This window comes from Callospermophilus lateralis, chromosome 17, assembly GCF_048772815.1.
Source record: "Callospermophilus lateralis isolate mCalLat2 chromosome 17, mCalLat2.hap1, whole genome shotgun sequence".
NCBI lineage: Eukaryota > Metazoa > Chordata > Mammalia > Rodentia > Sciuridae > Callospermophilus > Callospermophilus lateralis.
The window spans coordinates 73,032,888-73,051,622 of NC_135321.1; the positions used below are offsets into that span (position 1 = coordinate 73,032,888).

Consider the following 18,735-nt stretch of genomic DNA (forward strand, 5'->3'; position numbering starts at 1 on the left):
GCCTTTTATTCTGTTGATGTGCAATATTATATTAATAGATTTCCAAATGTTAAACCAACCTTGTATTCCTGTGATTAATCTCAGTTGGTCATTTTTAAAAATGTTGTTGGATCCAGTTTACTGATTTTTTAAAAGGACTTTAATATATACTCATAAGAAATATTGGTCAGTGGTTTTCCTTCACTTTGGTATCAGTGTAGTATTATGTTTATAGAATGAATTCTGTCATGCTTGCTCTTTTTCTATTTTTTGAAAGATTTTTGAGAAGGATTAGTGTTAATTCTTAAAATGATTGGTAAAACTCACCAACGAAGCTATCCAGCCCTGAATTTCCATATTAAATAGTAATTTAATATCTATACTTGTTATGGAACTAAAGATTTTCTGTTTCTTATGGAGGCATTGTTGGTAGTTTGTGTCTTTCTGGAAATTTATTTCACCTTTTTACCTATTTGTGGGCATACTTTTCTCCATAGTATTCTTCTATAATCCTTTTTCATTATAATACAGTTGGTTATGGTGTCCCCTATTTTTTTCTTGATTTAGTAATTTGAGTTTTCTCTTTTCCTTGGTCAATGTAGCAAAAGTATGACAGTTGTCTTGCTTTTTTCAGATAAAAAAATCATTGATTTTTTCTTTATAGTTTTTTTCATTTATTGTCACCCTGATGTTTTTTCACTTCTTACCTTGTACTTCTTTTATACTCGTTTGCTCTTCTTTCTCCCAGTTACTTAAGTAAGAAAATTAGGTTATTGATTTGAGAGCTTTCTTATTTTCTAATATAAATTTTCAGCTATAAATTTTCTTCTGAGCACTGAGCTTATTGCATAAACTTTCATATTTTATGTTTGTTTTCAGTCATCTCAGTATTTCAGTATTTCATATTCAGTATTTCATATTTCCACTGTTTTTTTTTTGTTCTCTGACCTCTACCCACTGATTATTTAAGCATGTGTTATGTAACTTTTATGTATTTGTTTCTCACATTTTCTTGTTATTGATTTCTAATTTAATGTCACAGTACTCAGAGAACATACTTTGTATGATTTCATTCTTTTTTAATTTGTTGAGGCTTATTTTGTGACCTAGCATATGGTCTGTTTTAGAGAATGTTCCATGTATACTGACTATAAATTTTGCTGTTGTTGGGTCTGGAATATTCTGTATATATCTTAGAACTAGGTATTCTATGGTGTTGTTCAAGTCTTCTGTTTTCTTATTGAGCCTATGTTTCATTTTTCCATTTATCAGTTTTTACTTCATGTATTTTGAGGCTCTCTCTGTAGATTCATATATGTTTGTAATCATTTTATTTTCCTGGTGATTGACCCTCTTATTATGAAATGTTCTTCTTTTGTTTGTAATTACAGCTTTTGTCATAGAGTGTGTTATATGATGTTAGTATAGCCATATTAGCTCTATTTTGGTTATTGCTTGGAGACTATCAATTTCCATCCTTTTACTTTCAACTCACTTGTGTCTTTGAATCTAAAGTGTGTCTCTTACAGACAGTGTATAGTTGGGTCATTGTAAAAATCCATTCTGCTGGTCCCTGCTTTTGGATTGGAGTGTGTAATCCATTTACATTTAATGTAATTACTGCTACATTAGAATTTGTATCTGCTATTTTCCTGTTTTATATATGTCTTATGCATTTTATGTTCCTTTATTTCTCAAGCTCTCCCTTCTTTTGTGTTAGGTACTTTTTATTGTGTTTTTCAATTACCTTGTTTCATTTTTCTATATTTTTGAGTATGTTAATGTTTTCTCTAGGGATTACAATTAGCCTCTTAACTTAAAACAATGTAGTTTAGATTAAATGCTAATTTAATTTCAGTAGTATACCATAACTTTCCTCCAGTACACTTCCATTCTCTTTCCTGTTTTTTTGTGCTATTACAGTCATAAAATACAATTACATCTTTATATGCTATACTCATTGACTCATTTTTATATTTATTACTTTATGCAGATATCTTTTAAAACAGGCGAAGAAAAGAGTTATGTTTATAATTAACCTTTTTGGTGCTGTATATTTAATTATTTGGGTTTGAAATTTATTATTCCGTGTCTTTTCCTTTCAACCTGGGGCACTGTTATTTCAGGGCAAGTCTGCTAGCAACAGATTTCTCTCAAATTTTGTTTTGTTTTATTTCAATCTAGACATCTATTAATTCATCCTTCATCTTTGAAGGAGACTTTAGCTAGTTGTTATGGTTTAGATATGAGCTGTCCCCCAGAAGCTCATATGTGAGACAATGCAGGGATGTTCAGAGGCAAAGTGATTAGATGATGAGAGCTATAACCTAACCAGTGGATTAACCCACCGATATGGATTAACTGGGTGGTAGTTGTAGGCAGGTAGAATGTGGCTGAAGGAAGTATATCACTGGGGGCATGCCTTTGGGGTTTATATGTTGCCCCTGGTGATGGGGCTCTCTCTGGTTCCTGTCTTTCATATTCTGAGCTCCTTTCCTCTGTCATACCCTCCCACCATGATATTCTGCCTCACCTCAGGCCCAGAGCTATGGAGCCAGCTGACCGTGGGCTGAACCTCTGAAATCATGAGCCAAAATAAACTTTTTCTCCTCTAAGTTGTTCTTGTCAGGTATTTTGATCACAATGCTAAAAAGCTAATTAAAACAAAAATTTGTACTGAGAAGTGGAATTATTATTGTGAGGAACCTAACCATTTGGTTGAAAAACTTTTGGAGTTGGTTTGTGGGAGGAATTTTGAAAAGTTTAGGGATGCAAGCTGGAAAAGCTTTTTGTAATTAGAGTTTAATGGGCGATTCTAGTAGGAGTTCAGAAGACCAGAATGTCAATAAAACTGTTGACAGTAAAGACTGGGCTCATGCAGTTTCAGAGAAGGACTCTATTGGAAATTAGACTAGAGGCCATTTACATTACATTCTGGCAAAGAAGTTGTTCACACTTTGCCCATGTCCTGAGATTTTTCTGTGGGTCTGAATTTAAAGGTGATGACTAATTGACTTGGCAGAGAAAATATGAAGGTAGCACAGCATTCCGGCAGTGTCATGGATATTTCTGGCAGCTTTTAGCCAAGTTTACTGTAATAATCAAGACTGGAAAGTGGAGCAGAAAGTTTTGAAAAGCTTGTAGTTTGGTCAGAAAAGTGTGAGTAAAGCTGGTACTAAGGAAGAAGGAAGATGTGGTTGTTCAAGAGATTACAGCCACTAAAAAGATGCTAAGTACTTTACACAGAAAAGAGGGCTTGAGGGCGTCTCAGGAATTGGCAAGACCACACCCATCTCAGACTCAAGGGTATAAAAGTGAAATTTCCTCTGAAAAAAGAGACCTTGGGAGCACCCTGCTTGCACAGCAGAGCCTGGGAATTTATTTCACCATGCCCAGCTATCCAGGTACTCAGAAGCCTCTGTAGGTCCCAGGGGTCTGACTCCCAAGATTAGGAAATGCCAGTAGCATGGAATGTATGCTGAAGAAAGCTGCAGAAATTGAGCAGAGACAAGCCAACAGAGAGGCCATATGGTCTGCAACCAGCAATGCCACAGGGGAGAGTATACAAGCCCTGTGGAAAAAACAACAGGGTGCGATGTGCCCCAGGTGCTGAAATGCAGGTACAAGACTTGTTTGCTCAGCGAGTTTTCAGTCTTGCTTTGGTTCCATACTTTCTATGCTCCTACTTCTCCCCTGTGCCATTATATATTGGATATATATAATTTGCTTTTGATCTTTACAAGGGAGAACATCCAAGAATTTGCTGTGAGTCTCAGATGATATTTTGGACTTGGACCTTTGGGGAATGCTGCAATTGTTAAGACTATGGGGACTCTTGGAAATGGACTAAATGTCATTTGCATTCTGAGATGGGCATGAACTTTTGGGGGACAGGGGAAGAATGTTGTGGTTTATATATGAGGTGTCCCCCCCAAACAGGAATGTTTAGAAGTGAAATGATTAGATAATGAGAGCTATAAACTAATCAGCGAATTAATCCAGTGATATGGATTAACTAGGTGGCAACTGTAGGCAGGTCGGGTGTGCCTGGAGGAAGTAAATCCCTGGGGTTGTTTTTGGATTATGTATTATCCCTGGTAAGTAGGGCTGTCTCTCTTTCCTGGCTGTCATGTTCTGAGCTGCTTTCTTCTGCCACACATTTCCACCATGACATTCTGCCTCAGTTCATGCCCAGAGCTACAGAGTTGGCTGACCTTGGACTGAACCTCTGACACACTGAGCCAGACCTTTTCCCCCTCTATGTTGTTCTTGTCAGATATTTTGGTTATAAAGATGCAGATACGGGATTCTTGATTGACCATCTCTTTCCTTCAACACTTTGAAGAAGTGTCATTTTACTCTCTTCTGACTTCCATCTTTTCTGATGAGACACAGTCATTACATTATCTCCAGCATGATCATAATCTGGGCTACAACTTCCTCCACTCAGTTTCAAATGCCCCTTCACTTCCATTTGCTTTCTGTCCTCTAAAAGCTTACTGAGATAGCTCAGACAGTTCAGTAATAATCCCCTCTGCTCCTTGTTCAGCAGCCTTATTCTTTTAAAAATTTCTGTAATGATCTTTTAACCACGGTCTAAGGAGGAAAGGGAGACTAGTATATGAACTTAGTCACTATTTAAATCAGACATCCTATGCATCCTGCTGTGGAAGGGCTGACCTCAGCTTTGAAGTCCCAGGAGCCACATACCTGGTATGTTTTAAGTTGTCAAGGCTTGTTATCAGGCACTTGAAATATGTTTCACAGTTTTTTCTTAGTTCAGTAATTGAACAGGTAGAAAATCTTATTCTTCATAGTCTTTAAATGAATAAGGTATAGTAAAAGTGATTCTGCTTTACCCAGTATTTTAAGCTTTTCAGAGTTAAACTAATAAAATTCTTGATAGAAAAAATTAAACTAATGTCACAAGATATGTACTTAAAGGTAAACATAATTATATATTCACAATATTTATTTATTTGTTACATATTTAGGTAACAAAATACGTAACAAATATACAATTGATTAGAACTTCATATTGTAGTGTTCAAAATGCTGGAGCATTTGGTACACCGAATAGTGGTTGATGTTGTGAGGGGTTTTTGTTCTTATGATGCTGTCATTTAGGTAGTAGAGCCTCAATTTCAGATAATTTGTTTGGTTTTAAACAGATTTTTGGTAGAGGAACAATAGCCTACCCAGGAATATGAGCCAGTGGTGCTTCTTAAAAGTATGGTTTTGTGAGGATTGACTCAGAAATTGTAAAAACATGGTTTTTAATGTTTGAGAGCTAAATAGAACCCAGGAACAGACCTTCATGATAACCTCTCTGAATATTACTGTTGACTCTTAGGTAAATGCAAACTGTTTACCTGGTGTAGTGATTCTCAAAGCACTAACATCACAGAAGCTCCACTTAGAAATTCAGATTCTCAGTCCCACCCCAGACTTACTGAGTCTGAAATTCTGGGGGTGGGGTTCAGCAGTCTAGGTTTTTAAGAAAGGCCCTCCAGGGCTGGGGATGTGGCTCAAGCGGTAGCGTGCTCGCCTGGCATGCGTGCGGCCTGGGTTCGATCCTCAGCACCACGTACAAACAAAGATGTTGTGCCTGCCGAAAAACTAAATGTTAAAAAATCCTCAAAAAAAAAAAAAAAAAAGAAAAGAAAAGAAAGGCCCTCCAGATTATTCCAATGGGAGTTGCATTAGGAATCGTTTACCTTTGATGAGTTTTTAAATACCTGTGAGGTTGATTTAAACCTTTAGGAATAACTAGTTTGGTGTGATTGCTGATGGAAAAAGGTTAGGGAATGTAGAAAGCAGACCAAACTTTATCCAAAACCAGCTTCATCTATTGTTAGCATTTTATTTCCTCTGTTTTATCACAAGGTGTCTTTAGAAGAATCTGAGTCAAACAGCATGTTTCTAAAATGATGAAATAGCAGGGTTCTCGCTGAAGTGTTGTTTTTCCATGCTCTGTGACTAATCTCCTCAGAGCCCAGAGACTTCCCTCAGGTGTGTTGAAGGTGTGAGGTCACAGAAGCCTGTGCATAGTGAACTTGCAGACAGTGTATTTTTAAGATGGCCCCAGCCCTCTCCCTGAGGAGTGACCTCCTTAGAAATGTAGAAGGGCATCTGAAAAACAGAAAAGCTCTTTTATTTTTTATATTGCTTGCCTGACTCTGGGCAGTGATTTAAGAAAAAAAAGGAATTTATATAGCTCTCTCTTTTTTTGTTGTTGTTGTTGCTGTTGTTTGTTTGTTTGTTTGGAGGTCACAGAATTAGAGGCGAGGACAATTCAATTTTTGAAAAGTGTGTTTTGTTTTGTTTTGTTTCCCTGCATAAGGAATGGTTTAATATTTCAAGAACAAAATGCTACCATGGCATTAGGAGGCTGTTTTTGCGCTGTCTGAGCCTCATCGACCTGGGTGAATCTTCACTCAGCACTCAAGAGAGAGGGCATGAGTAATATATGCATTTGACAGTAGGGAAGGCATCTTAAAGGAATGAAAATTTGGGCTGAGGTTTTAAGTTATTGTCATTGTGCATCTTTGGCTGAAAAGAAAAGAGATCCATCCCCCCAGGAGTCAGAAAAAAACACAAATCTGTCAGGTGCAATATCTACAAGAAATTAGGACTATAAATGTGATCAGGAAGACTACAAAAGACTGTGCTGCTTCTTGCATTCGCACATTCTGTCACATAGTCATATGCTCTTAGCAGTGACTCTGAGACAGCAAAGGCGTGACATCACGTGACTCCTACTTTAGAGATGAAAAAGTTGAGATTCGGAGGGTTTAAATAGTCATAGTGGTGGTGGTGGCAGCAACATTTTACTGAATATTAATCCACTTCTTCATCTAACAAATACTGAATTCCTGGGTATCAGGGACTTAGAGGCTGCTTTTGCCAAAAGCATTGACACTTCACTTGGGCCTGCAGATGTCCAATGGAAAATTCTTTTCCATACCACCAGAGCACCACCCAGAAGTTGCAGCACCCAGTTTCATTGCCTGAAACTTAAAGGCCTAACAAACTCCATCTTACCCTTCTGATTTATTCTTTCTCTGAGTTGTTCTCTCCAGCAATCACCTTGGATTCCAGGAGCAGCAGGTCTGTTGATGAACAGTTGTGACAAGAGTCAAAACAGCAGCAATTTATCATTGACAAGGCTCCAAATAACCGACTCTGAGATGATGATCCACCGGGCCATAGTTTGACCAAGTCTCCTTGACTGTGTGTGCTTCCCTCACCCTCTGCTTTTGTTATAACAAAAGTTATAAAGCTACAGTTTATAACACTGTAGCTCTTATTGGCCCCTTGAAGACAGGGCTAAGGATGCTGGTCCCCCTGTTTTTTTCCTAATATGACTATATTGAATAAATTCCTTTCCTTCTTCACTAACATTTTTTTCTACTCGGTCTTTTAGGATGAATGACTGGACATGGTCTGGTGGGACTCCCCAGAATCAGCCTCTGGCCTAGAGTTTCAGTAATACCTCCTACAATGCCATGTCCTATTCTAGCCTTTGGGGTGACAACATTTGATAAGGCAGATCAAACACACACGCGCGCTTGTGCATGCGCGCGCGCGCGCGCGCACACACACACACACACACACACACACACACACACACCCCTTCTGCTTTTCTGGAGTTTATATTCCAATAGGGGAGGGCAGATGATAAACAGGATAAGTAAGTAAATTACACAGTGTCTTAGATGTATTTTCTTCATAAATCCTATGACGAAAAATTAAACGGGGATGATTTAAGTTTTAAGTATGTGGCATATAAGGTTTAGAAAAGAAGGCTGACATACTGGCTGAAGTCAACAGGATGACTCTGGCTGCTTTATGTGTCAGGCGTGGAATTAGGTCTGTGACCAGCTCTCATGTAATCTTTTCAGTAACCCAGCAGGGTTGATAGTCTTGGAGATGTTAATAATTGTGCCTAGGATCACAAAACTAATAAGTGCCAACTACTCTACTAAAAATCTGTTTCAATTTTCTAATCTTATACTTTGACTGAGTTATTATTAGACAGGAGGAAGCTGAACTGTGTAAGGGGAACAGCAGTGAATAAAGATTTGGATGAAGGCTCACAAAATTATCTGAACAAAGCAAAACAAATTTGTAAATCTGTGGAAATTTGTCAAGTTTCTTACAAGCAAAGGAATTATAAGTGGAAATCAATTATGTAGAATTCAGTATAGCTTATTTAAAATGCATAGAATAACAACTTCCCATTATTTAGCATAGGGTCTATAGAATAAACTTTATGGGAATCCATTGATTTGAACTGAGCTCCTGCAATAGATAGACCAAACCGAAATGGAGTCACAGGTACAAAATGCCATGTAATCAAACTGTAGCTTCAAAAAACTGGAAATCTCCAAACAGGCTAGTTTTCCAAAAATGAAAAAACCAGGGCCTATTCAACCTGACCTGGTGCACTAGGGAAGTTCCCTCTGTTTCAACCTATGCAAAGAAAGTAACCTGATGAAAACTAATCTACTGTTTCTATTTAATAGCTCTGGGGCTTCCAGAAAATTATTTGACTTCTCTTTATCTTCATTTTCTCATCCATAAAATGAGAGTAATATATGATCCAGCACTTGTGCTTCTTGATCTATTTATCCAAATGAGCTAAAAATTAGTTCCACACAAAAATCTGCAATACAAAATGTTTATAACAGCTTTATTAATAATTTCCAAGTTGGAAGCAACCAAGATGTCCTTCAGTAGATGAATGGATAAACAAACTGGTACATCCAGACAATGGAGTATTTTTCCATTCTAAAAAGAAATGAAGGATATAAGGAGAGTAACTAAGAACAGAGTAGGGAAGAAGAGCATGAGAAGACGATTAAACATTAAACAGGGATGAGAGGTGGGAGGGAAAGGGAGAGAGAAGGGAAATTGCATGTAAATGGAAGGAGACCCTCAGGGGTATACAAAATTACATACAAGAGGAAGTGAGGGGAAAGGAGGGAAAATATAAGGGGGAGAAATGAATTACAGTAGAGGGGGTAGAGAGAGAAGAGGGGAGGGGAGGGGGGAGGGGGGATAGTAGAGGATAGGAAAGGCAGCAGAATACAACAGACTCCAGAATGGCAATATGTAAATCAATGGTTGTGCAACTGAAGTGATTCTGCAATCTGTATATGGGGTAAAAATGGGAGCTCATATCCCACTTGAATCAAAGTGTGAAATATGATATATCAAGAACTATGTAATGTTTTGAACAACCTACAATAAAAATTAATTAAAAAAAAAATCAAATGCATTCCTACATATCAGCCCTGAATAAAGCTGATAAAATTAAAAAAAAAAAAAAAAGAATTGAAGTATCAAGCCATGAATAGATATGGAGGAACCTGAATGCATGTTACTAAGTGAAAGAAGCCAGTCTGAAAAGGTGCTGGACTGTGTGATTCCAACTACCTAACATTCTGAAAAGCAAAAGGGTAGAATAGTAAAAAGATCAGTAGTTGCTAGAGAGTGGGAAGAGGGAAGAATGAATAGGCAGAGAATGGGATATATAAAAGGAAGTAAAACTACTCTGTATATCATAATGGTGCCCATGCGCCATTGTACATTTGTTGGAACCCATAGGATATACAACCTCAAAAGTGAAACCTAATTTAAGCTTTGGGCCTGTGGTGATAGTGATGTGTTGGTATAGATTCACCAACTTAGTCATAAATGTACCACTTCACAAGGAATATTAATAGTGTGGGAGGCTGTCAATTATTATTGACATATGGGAAATCTCACCTTCCACTCAATATTATCATGAACCTAAAAATGCTCTAGAAAACAAAAGTATTTTTAAAAAGTGGGAAAATCATGGTACTCAGAGGGTTTAGTGAGAATTAGATGAGTTAAGATATAGGAATCCCTTGGAACAGTGCCTGTGTTTTGGTTATTATTATGTTAAGAATGAGCATAACAATTTATATGGCTTTCATAAATTCACTCATGTACTTCCATGGCTAGTTTTCCATATGCAAGTTTAAATTCTTCAAGCTAAATTCTTCTATGATTGCTGTCTAGAATCTAATCCTATTGACAGTATTTCTCTAAGTGTGAGCACAGGACCTCCTACATTAACCTGAAGTGTAAATTGATGAGGTATAGATTGTTACATTCCTCCAAACTCCCTAACTCAAGTGCTTTAAGATTGGAGCCAGGGAATCTGCATTTCTACAAATACCCGAGGTAATCTTGATGCATTCCAAAGGTGGAGTGCAGAGCAGGGAGCATCTGGGAAGGATTACGCCGTTTCTGACCTCCCAGGCACTGCTAAATGCAGTGGCCCACTTCTCTCCAAAAAATACACATGGAGGTTTTGGCAGAACACAGTGTATCTGGAAAATAGAAGGGGAAGGAGTGATCTAAGCATTCTTCAGTCATCTCAGAACCTGGTCTCTGTGTGAAATGACTTTTTTATGAAGTCGAATACTGTTTATATCAAACTCGTACTTCGTGACTACTCTTCTTAACCTTATGAGTAATAATAGTTCATTGCTGCACTTAAGTTTTAAGGAGTAGGCACTAATTAGAGTGTGACTAATTCTAAACAGTTGAGTCACTGGGGGGGCTTTTAGGGATAAAAAGCAAACTGTAGGATAAAGTAAGCAAAATACTTGTCATGGGATGAGGAAAGGAAATTATATAATATGTGATTGTGCAGTGAAATGACAGAATTGCTATTCAAACCCTTTTTTCCCTGATTCTACAACCATATGAAATAAAGGCAGTTGTGAATGGATGTAATGTTTTCATAAGTCCTTTTAGAAGCTCAGCCATTACTAACTACTAGCAGGACTATTGGACAGGTAATGAATAGAATCCTTTACAAATTCTTATAAAAATATGAGCAAAATGAAGTGAATACCAAGTTGGAAGGTGGTGGTTTGCAAGTTAAAATAACACTTACTGAATACCCTTTTTGCCAGGCCTAATGCTAGAAACACACACAATCTCCTTCATTCTCACGAACCAGGAAAGCAAATATCACAATCCTCCTTTTACAGAAGAAGAAATTGAAAATTAAAATGATTCATATGGCTGACAACAATCAAGATTTCAATATAGAACTCTGACTCTGTATAATTTTTTGGATAGTTCTGTACCACTGGACTATAATGTTTTAGTGTGAAGGCAGTACACATGGGTACTGTTTCAGAGTTCCCTGGATTTGAGTTTTTTGAAGATGACCAGGGGGATTTCCACTTCTAACCAACTTTGTTCAGGAAGGGAACCCAGACCAAGTTTTGCAGAGATACAGAGGGTAGAGCTCAGGGTGGCCAAAGTAACTAGAATTTGCAGAGATAAGGATTCAAACGGAGATGACCAGAGATGTGAAGATGCATTCAAGGCTTTGCTAGCCCAAGGGGCTTGGTGGAATACTGATTTGTGTAAGATGTCTGAAGCTGGGAAAGAGATACCAAGAAGTAGGCAGAACAATACCCTGAGCTCTCAGAAGACTGGCAGTTTTTCCTGCTCCCCCAGCCAGTGGGAAGGCCTTGTAGTACCCAAGATTCTAGCAGGTAGATGTTGCCTTAGCAAAAGGTCTAAATTAGCCTAAAGTAAAGGCTGGTAACAAAACTTGGAAAGTAAGCCTTGAAAGGATCCAACTGATTCTCAGTAACTATTCTAATAAGACACTATCCCCCCATCCCCCCAAAAAAGTAACTGAGACCTGTTGAACAAGTAGTGGATATTTCCTTGGGATTGTGCAGAAAGGGTTAAGAAAGGTAGAAGAATTACTTTTCATTAAAAAATGTCTGAGCTCAAATTGTTTAGTAAAAAACACAGTAATGAAGCTTTACAAATGTAGGTGACTTACAAGTAAGATTTTTTTTTAGTTTGAAGTGGACTACCTTTTATTCTGTAAATTAATTCAATATATTTTATTAATATTAATAAACTAATATTGGTTTATTAATTAATTTTCTTATTTCCTATTACTAAACTGCTTCAGAGGGACAATACTTATCACCCCCAAATAGGAGACATTAAATTTGGATTTACATCTTGAATTGGAGAAGGCCTTTCTTATTATAGAAGGCTGTAGAGACAGAAAGTATAAAGGAAAGATTTTTCAGTTTGGACTACATGAAAAGGTAAGACTGACAGGCAACTGTAATTACCGTAATTACAATATAATAAACTTATTTTAAAAAGATTTGCCACACATGATAAAGAATTGACATGCATGAGGAAGAAAGGAGTAACTGTTCTAATAGGGGAAAGAGCAGAGCTCTGAAGCAGGAGTTTATTAATAGGAAATTAATAAGAAACCTCTGGAAAACTATACCATTTCATCAAGCAAATTATCAGCTGAGTATGAGATAATATAAAGATATTTTCAGAATGAAGAGATGTAGAAAGCTTTACTTTTCATTCCCCTTTATGAAAAAATTACCTGTGGATAAATCAGCAAAACCAAAGCAGAGTCCAAGAAACAATATCCTTGATTCAGGGGAACCCCAGGCTGGCAGTTCTGTAGTAGGTCTATGAAGCATTGGTCCTTATTAGAAGAGGAATCCAAAGAGCTCAGGAAAAAAATATCTTCAAAAAGCAGGTAGATAATAAGATTAAGGTAAAGTGATTAAGAAGTCGAAAGATCATTAGACTGTGGTAAAGATTTATTTACTAGTGTCAGTAAGGAAACAGTGATTAGAAATCTGGGAGAAGTCTGTATAAGAAATATATTGTCCAAATCTGCAGTGGAACAAAATAAGCCCTTGTTTTAAGCAACTGATAGAATGAAAGAAAAGATAACCCATTTGACATGGATGCTTGGAGTGTTGTACTGTAAGCATCACAGGACTGGGACAGAAAGCTACCTGTGCTTTTTACTGTATGGGTCTGAGTGCAGTACTTGATTTTTTAAAAAAAATTACGTGTACAGATTATATGTGTATATAATTATTTTGTCTCACATTTTAGAATAAATCTATAGACAAAGCATGAGAAATAATAGATTAACTGAAAATTAAACATTCAAAAATTTTATATAGTAGAAAAGGTATAGTTGGCAGAACTTGAAAATAGAGAGGAAGGGATGGATAGGAAAACTAATTGACCTGTTTTTACATAGAATAAAGATACCGTTTAAATTCATAGGAAGGAGCTGGGGATGTGGCTCAAGCGGTAGCACACTCGCCTGGCATGCATGCGGCCCGGGTTCGATCCTCAGCACCACATACAAAGATGTGTCCGCCGAAAACTAAAATAAATAAATAAATATTAAAATTCTCTCTCTCTCTCTCTCTCTCTTAAAAAAATTCATAGGAAGTTACATAGAATCAAGACATCATTTAAATTTCATAGGAAATGAGATGGTTAAAAGATGTTATTTAAAATTACAAAGGTAATCATGATGTATTACATGGGAAAAGGTTTGGTATGGGGTGGGTAGGCATGAACCAGCTTCCTCATGTTTTGCACCAGAAATTCAGTAGTATGATTTAGAGATGATAACATAAGAATCAGAGGTCTAAATATACTGATACCCTCCAGAATAACCAAAGCAAATGTCTAAAGTGTTAATCTCTGGAGAATAGTACATGACTTGGGGGATAGGAGGTGGGACCTTTTACTTTTCATTCTGTATTATTTATTCACTTTGAACTTTTACTTATGTTTAACCATCCATAGTCAATGTCTGTTTTTAACTTCTAGATGTTTTACAAATCATTGTTAGCCATTGTTAATCTGTTGATGCATCCTTATGTCTTGAGATTGCTGAAAAACTAATGTGCTGATAGGCACATGTATCATCCCAAGGGGGATGGCTGTTTTTGTTCCATCATACCACATCTGGGGGATAGACTTCAGCTGTTGTCTGTAGAACATTGACAACAATGGACTGAAATGAATGAATAGGAAAAAGGTATCCAGGCTGGTGAGGAGGTCTAGAACATTCTATATGAAGAATGGTAAAGGGAACCACTGATCCATTGTTTGGGAAAATATAAACTAAGAATGAGGGGAACATGACCACCAGCTTTAGATCTGTGGAAGAAAGGGTGTATTGTTCTCTATGGGCAAACATAAAACCAATGGATAAAAATTAGAGAGTAGAAGCAATACAAAGAGCTTTCTAGCTACCAGAGCTGTGTAATGATGTCACTGTTACTGTTCAAACAAAGATCTAGTAGAGGGATGCTCACATTCAATTAGGATTCTGCTAGAGGACTTGTAAAGTTCCTTACAACTTTAAATTTCTGGGGGGCTAGTTAGAAAGAAATTCTTAAGGTATTCCACCATCATACTGTACTCTTGGTGATCAAAGTATACAATTAATTCAACACATGTTTTTTAATAGCCATCTCTTGGTGGACTTTAGAACACAGAGATAAGATGTGAATACATTCCACATGAAGACACTGCTCAACAGATGTCATGAATGTGCCCTATATAGGCTGTCCCCTTCTTTAGAGGCATAAAGATAAACCAGTCATGGTCTCATGACCGCATGATCTACAGGGAGACAGTTAAGTAGAGGTGTTTCATTCCATTATAGCCAAAGAACAGGGTGGAGTCAAGGGAAGCTTAACACAGAAAGTTCTGCCTGGTCCTAGCTTGCACTGCCACTCCTGGTCTGTCCCTCAACATGCTGGGTCATCTTGAACAGGCCAGGGACCTTCTCTGTAACATGGTTCATAACTTTGATGTACAAAATAACCAGGGCTAGAATCCCAACTGTGGTAAAATTCTATGGTTCCAATATGGTTATAATTGTTTTTTCCTCATCAAAATGTTTCAAGAATTTATAAGTAATATGTTAAATGTTTTTTCCTCTAAGTGTGTGTACACACACACACACACACACACACACACATATTTTTGCATATGTTGGGCAAGCACTCTACCACTGGGCTACAGCCCTGGCCCTTCTAGGTTTAATCTTTAATGGATATCCTTTTTGGTTTTTTCTCTTTTTTTTTTTAGTACCAGGGTTTGAACCTAATGATGCTTAACTGCTGACCCACATCCACAGCCCTTTTTATTTTTTTTATTTTAAGATATAGTCTCTCTAAGTTGGTTAGGGCCTTGCTAAGTTGCTGAGGTTGGCTTTGAACTTATGATCCTCCTGCCTCAGCCTCCTAAGTTGCTGATATTATAGGCATGGACCACCATGCCCAGCCTTAATGGGTATCCATTCAAGTTAAGTTTTTGCTAATGAGTTTCTTGGAACTCATTAACCTTTTATTTGATGTATTTTTTAATATTTACTTTTTAGTTGTACCTGGACACAATACCTTTATTTTATTCACTTTTATGTGGTGCTGAGGATTGAACCCAGGGCCTCACACATGCTAGGCTAAAGCTTTACCACTGAGCCACAACCCCAGTCCCTATTTTATGTCTTTATGTAACATTTCCTTTGAAATGTTAAGCACATTATAAAATTTTACATTAATTAGTATGATATTTATGACATTAATATTGCAGGAAATTTTATTTATATTTTAGATCATTTCTGTATTTAATTTCTGTATTTGGAAGGGACACAATTTCATCAAATTTTAAATTTTATACCTTTTGAGCATTTAAAAATTGGTTTTAGAAGTAAAATTTTACCAAAATTGAATTTCTCAAAGAATCATTGAGATATCCATGAAGTGATCTTTTTTCCTCCAGAAATAAACAAATGTGTCAAGGAAAAACACTAAGGCTGAATTTAATTACTATTCTTAATTTTTTGGTGCAAGAGATTTCAGTAGGTTTATAGAGCCTTTTAAGAATCTCTATAGTTTAATAAAGTATCAATCATAATCATTGATACTCAGAGTATGATTTTTTAAAATTTTTTTAAGTTGTTGATAGATCTTTATTTTATTCATTTATATGTGGTGCTGAGAACTGAACCCAGTGCCTCACACATGCTAGGCAAGTGCGTTACCACTGAGCCCAAGCCCCAGCCCCTCAGAATATGATTTTGCAACAACAAAAACATTAAGTCTTCCTGGGACCCTAGACCTTGACCACCACCTGTGTGGAGTCTGTTGACTATCACCCTGGACCCTCGTCCCCAGTTTTTAGTCAGGAAAAGGGCAAAACTTGGCACCTCTTTTCGCTCTGGGGTAAGTAAGGTCTTAACCATGGTTCCTATAAAGCACTCAGCCACAAACTGACCAGGAAGCAGCCCTCACAAGAGTTCACCCTCGACTGCAGGGGTGGAGAAACCCACCATCACCGGCACTTGTAGCATTTTTTATGTCTACATCTTATCTTCCCAGTGGACTCCAGATGCATAAGGGAGAGAATGTTTTGTTCTCTGTCACCTCCTTATTGTCGAGCACATGTGAGCCATAAATGGGATTTAGGTTTTCTAATAGCAACAAAATGAAAAGAACCAGGAAAAATTAATTGTAGTAATGTCTTACTTAACCCACTATATCAAAAATATCATTTCAATGAGTGATCAGTATAAAAAAATTATGAGATATTTTATTTTCTTTTTTGGTACTACATCTTCAGAATCATGTACTTTGCATTTAACACATCTCAACCTGGACTAGCCACATTTAAAGTGTCAGTAATCAGAAATGATTGCCATATTAGACAGCAGAGGTCTGGCATATTATGGGTGATTAGTAAATAAATATCTCTCATGGTAACTTTTAAAAATCTTTTTTCCCCCCTCAATAGATTACCATGGCTGCAGGAGTCTTGCCTCAAAATGAACAACCATATTCCATATTGGTGAATAATAGTGGGTATGCTGCAAACATGAAAGGTAATATCTCTTTAATATGCTTTTTATCTCTGTTCAAACTAGTATTTAATAAGTCGCTGTGTGAATGGATGTAAAAGAAAAGGTTCTATTCTTCATTTTAGAATTCTAAGATCCAGGTGTTATTTAAGGCCTTTTTGTTTATTTCTGCCTTACCATTTTGGCCTTTTAGAATTTCTTTTCGTTAAAACCCTGAATAATAATCTTGGCCTTTTCAGAAGGGATGTTGCAAACAGTGTTTGTCTCCTACATTATTATCTTAGACTGAAATTATGCGTTTGTTCCTGTCATCAAACGCCTACTTGTGAATCAACCATTCATTTTTTCTCCTGTAGTTACTTGCAAGTGTCACTTATAAAGCACATTCATAAGCACTCAAGTCCTACTTCTCTCTGTGTTATTTTTTCTCTCCTCTGTTGCCCTCCCACACTGTTTTGATTTTCCCGTGGCACCTCAGCTAAGGAAGCGTGCTGTGACTTGGACTCCTACTGCCACACTTGCCCCTCACTCTGCCACAGTTCTAAGCCGAGACCTGCCCAGATTCTACTTTGGCCTTGTTGGCTGTATTATTCAGCTTTCCATCACTATGACAAAATGTCTGAAATAATTCATCTTAAGGAGCAAAGGTTTATTTTGGCTCATGGTTTTATAGGTTTCAGTCCATGGTTGGGCGACCCTGTTGCTTTTGGGCCTGTGGTGAGACAAAACATGGTGGCAGAAGCAGATGTGCAGGAAACTGCTTACCTCAGGCTAGCCTGGAAGCAAAGAGAGAGAGGGGAAGGGACTGGAGTCCCAATATCCCTATCAAGGGCACATTCTCAATGACCTAACTTCTTCCATTAAGTCTCCCCTCCTAAAGGTTCTGTCACCTCCCATGACAAGCCTTTAGGATAATGGGCCTGTGGGGGGACACTTAATATCCAAACTGTGACCTTGGCTTACAAATGTTAGCCAGGAGGGATGTTGATTAATTTTTCTTCATAACTATTTTCTAACTGCCCGCTCTGGGTTTTACCTAAGTTCGCTTTACTCCTATGTATAGGGAAATTTGGTAGAATTTCTTCACAGAGTATGGATTGGATGATGAAAGAGCAGAAGAGGAAGGGCTAACTGAAGGGATTTCAGTTCAGTGTCTTGCTGTGAGCAGTCTGTTCTCAAAGTTGATGTGTTCTTTTTGGAACTCTGGCCACTCCACCAGGGGGAGCTCTCTTTCATCAAGAAAACTAAGACTCTCCCTCTTGGCTAAATTTCAGATTCTTGTAGATCCTCCTCCTCCTTCTCCTCCTCCTCCTCCTCCTGTTTGTTATGTCTGGTTTAAAAAGCACTAATGTTGCTGGTAACTTCTTTGTGGACAGCCTGTATGGGCCAAATTTACTGTCTGTTAGTTTCCCTGGTCTTAGAGAGAAGTACTTTCAAAAACAAATACAATAATGATGTCTGCTTGTTCTTTCAGTGTAGACTATGTTTTCCCCAAAAGGAACATTCCAGCCAACAAGTCTGACAGTCAGCACTATTCTTTTTTCTTTAGAATGCTATCTTTTAGTTGCTGTTTCTCAACAGGGGCTCTATTGGCTTTTGGGGTGGAGCCCTAAGTATTGATGACATTTAGCATTCCCGGCCCCACCTACTAATCCAGGAACAACCAAAAAAAAAAAAAAAAAAAATATCCCTACACATTTTCAGATGCCTCCAGAAAGGGAAGGTTGTAACATCTCTATTGTGATCCACCAGGAAGCTGATTTTTACTTTACAAAAATATTTTTTAATTAAAATTTCCCTCATTATACAAGTGCAGCTTTTTTAATTGAAAAAAAATACGGGAAAATAAAATGTACTTTATATCCAACTTTCTTAAAGTGGATATTTATAAAGGTAATTATAAATAATTATACTTTATGGGGTTTTAGGGTGAAAGTAGTTTTTTAAATGTTGACCAATGAATCATAGGAAAATTTAATGGGAGGTACATATGTAATAAGTATTTTCAGAGAAAAATAGAAAAC

General features: G+C 37.2%; 1 protein-coding gene across 1 annotated transcript in view; it reads left to right on the forward strand.

Moving 5' to 3' along the window:
* The window catches only part of Ptpdc1 (protein tyrosine phosphatase domain containing 1), a 70,449-nt gene that overhangs the window by 14,420 nt on the left and 37,294 nt on the right, over nt 1-18,735 (forward strand). The window contains exon 2 of the mRNA XM_076836740.2: nt 16,648-16,735. Coding sequence (XP_076692855.2) covers nt 16,654-16,735 — 82 coding nt within the window. The 5' untranslated portion in view covers nt 16,648-16,653. The remainder of the gene's footprint in view (nt 1-16,647; nt 16,736-18,735) is intronic.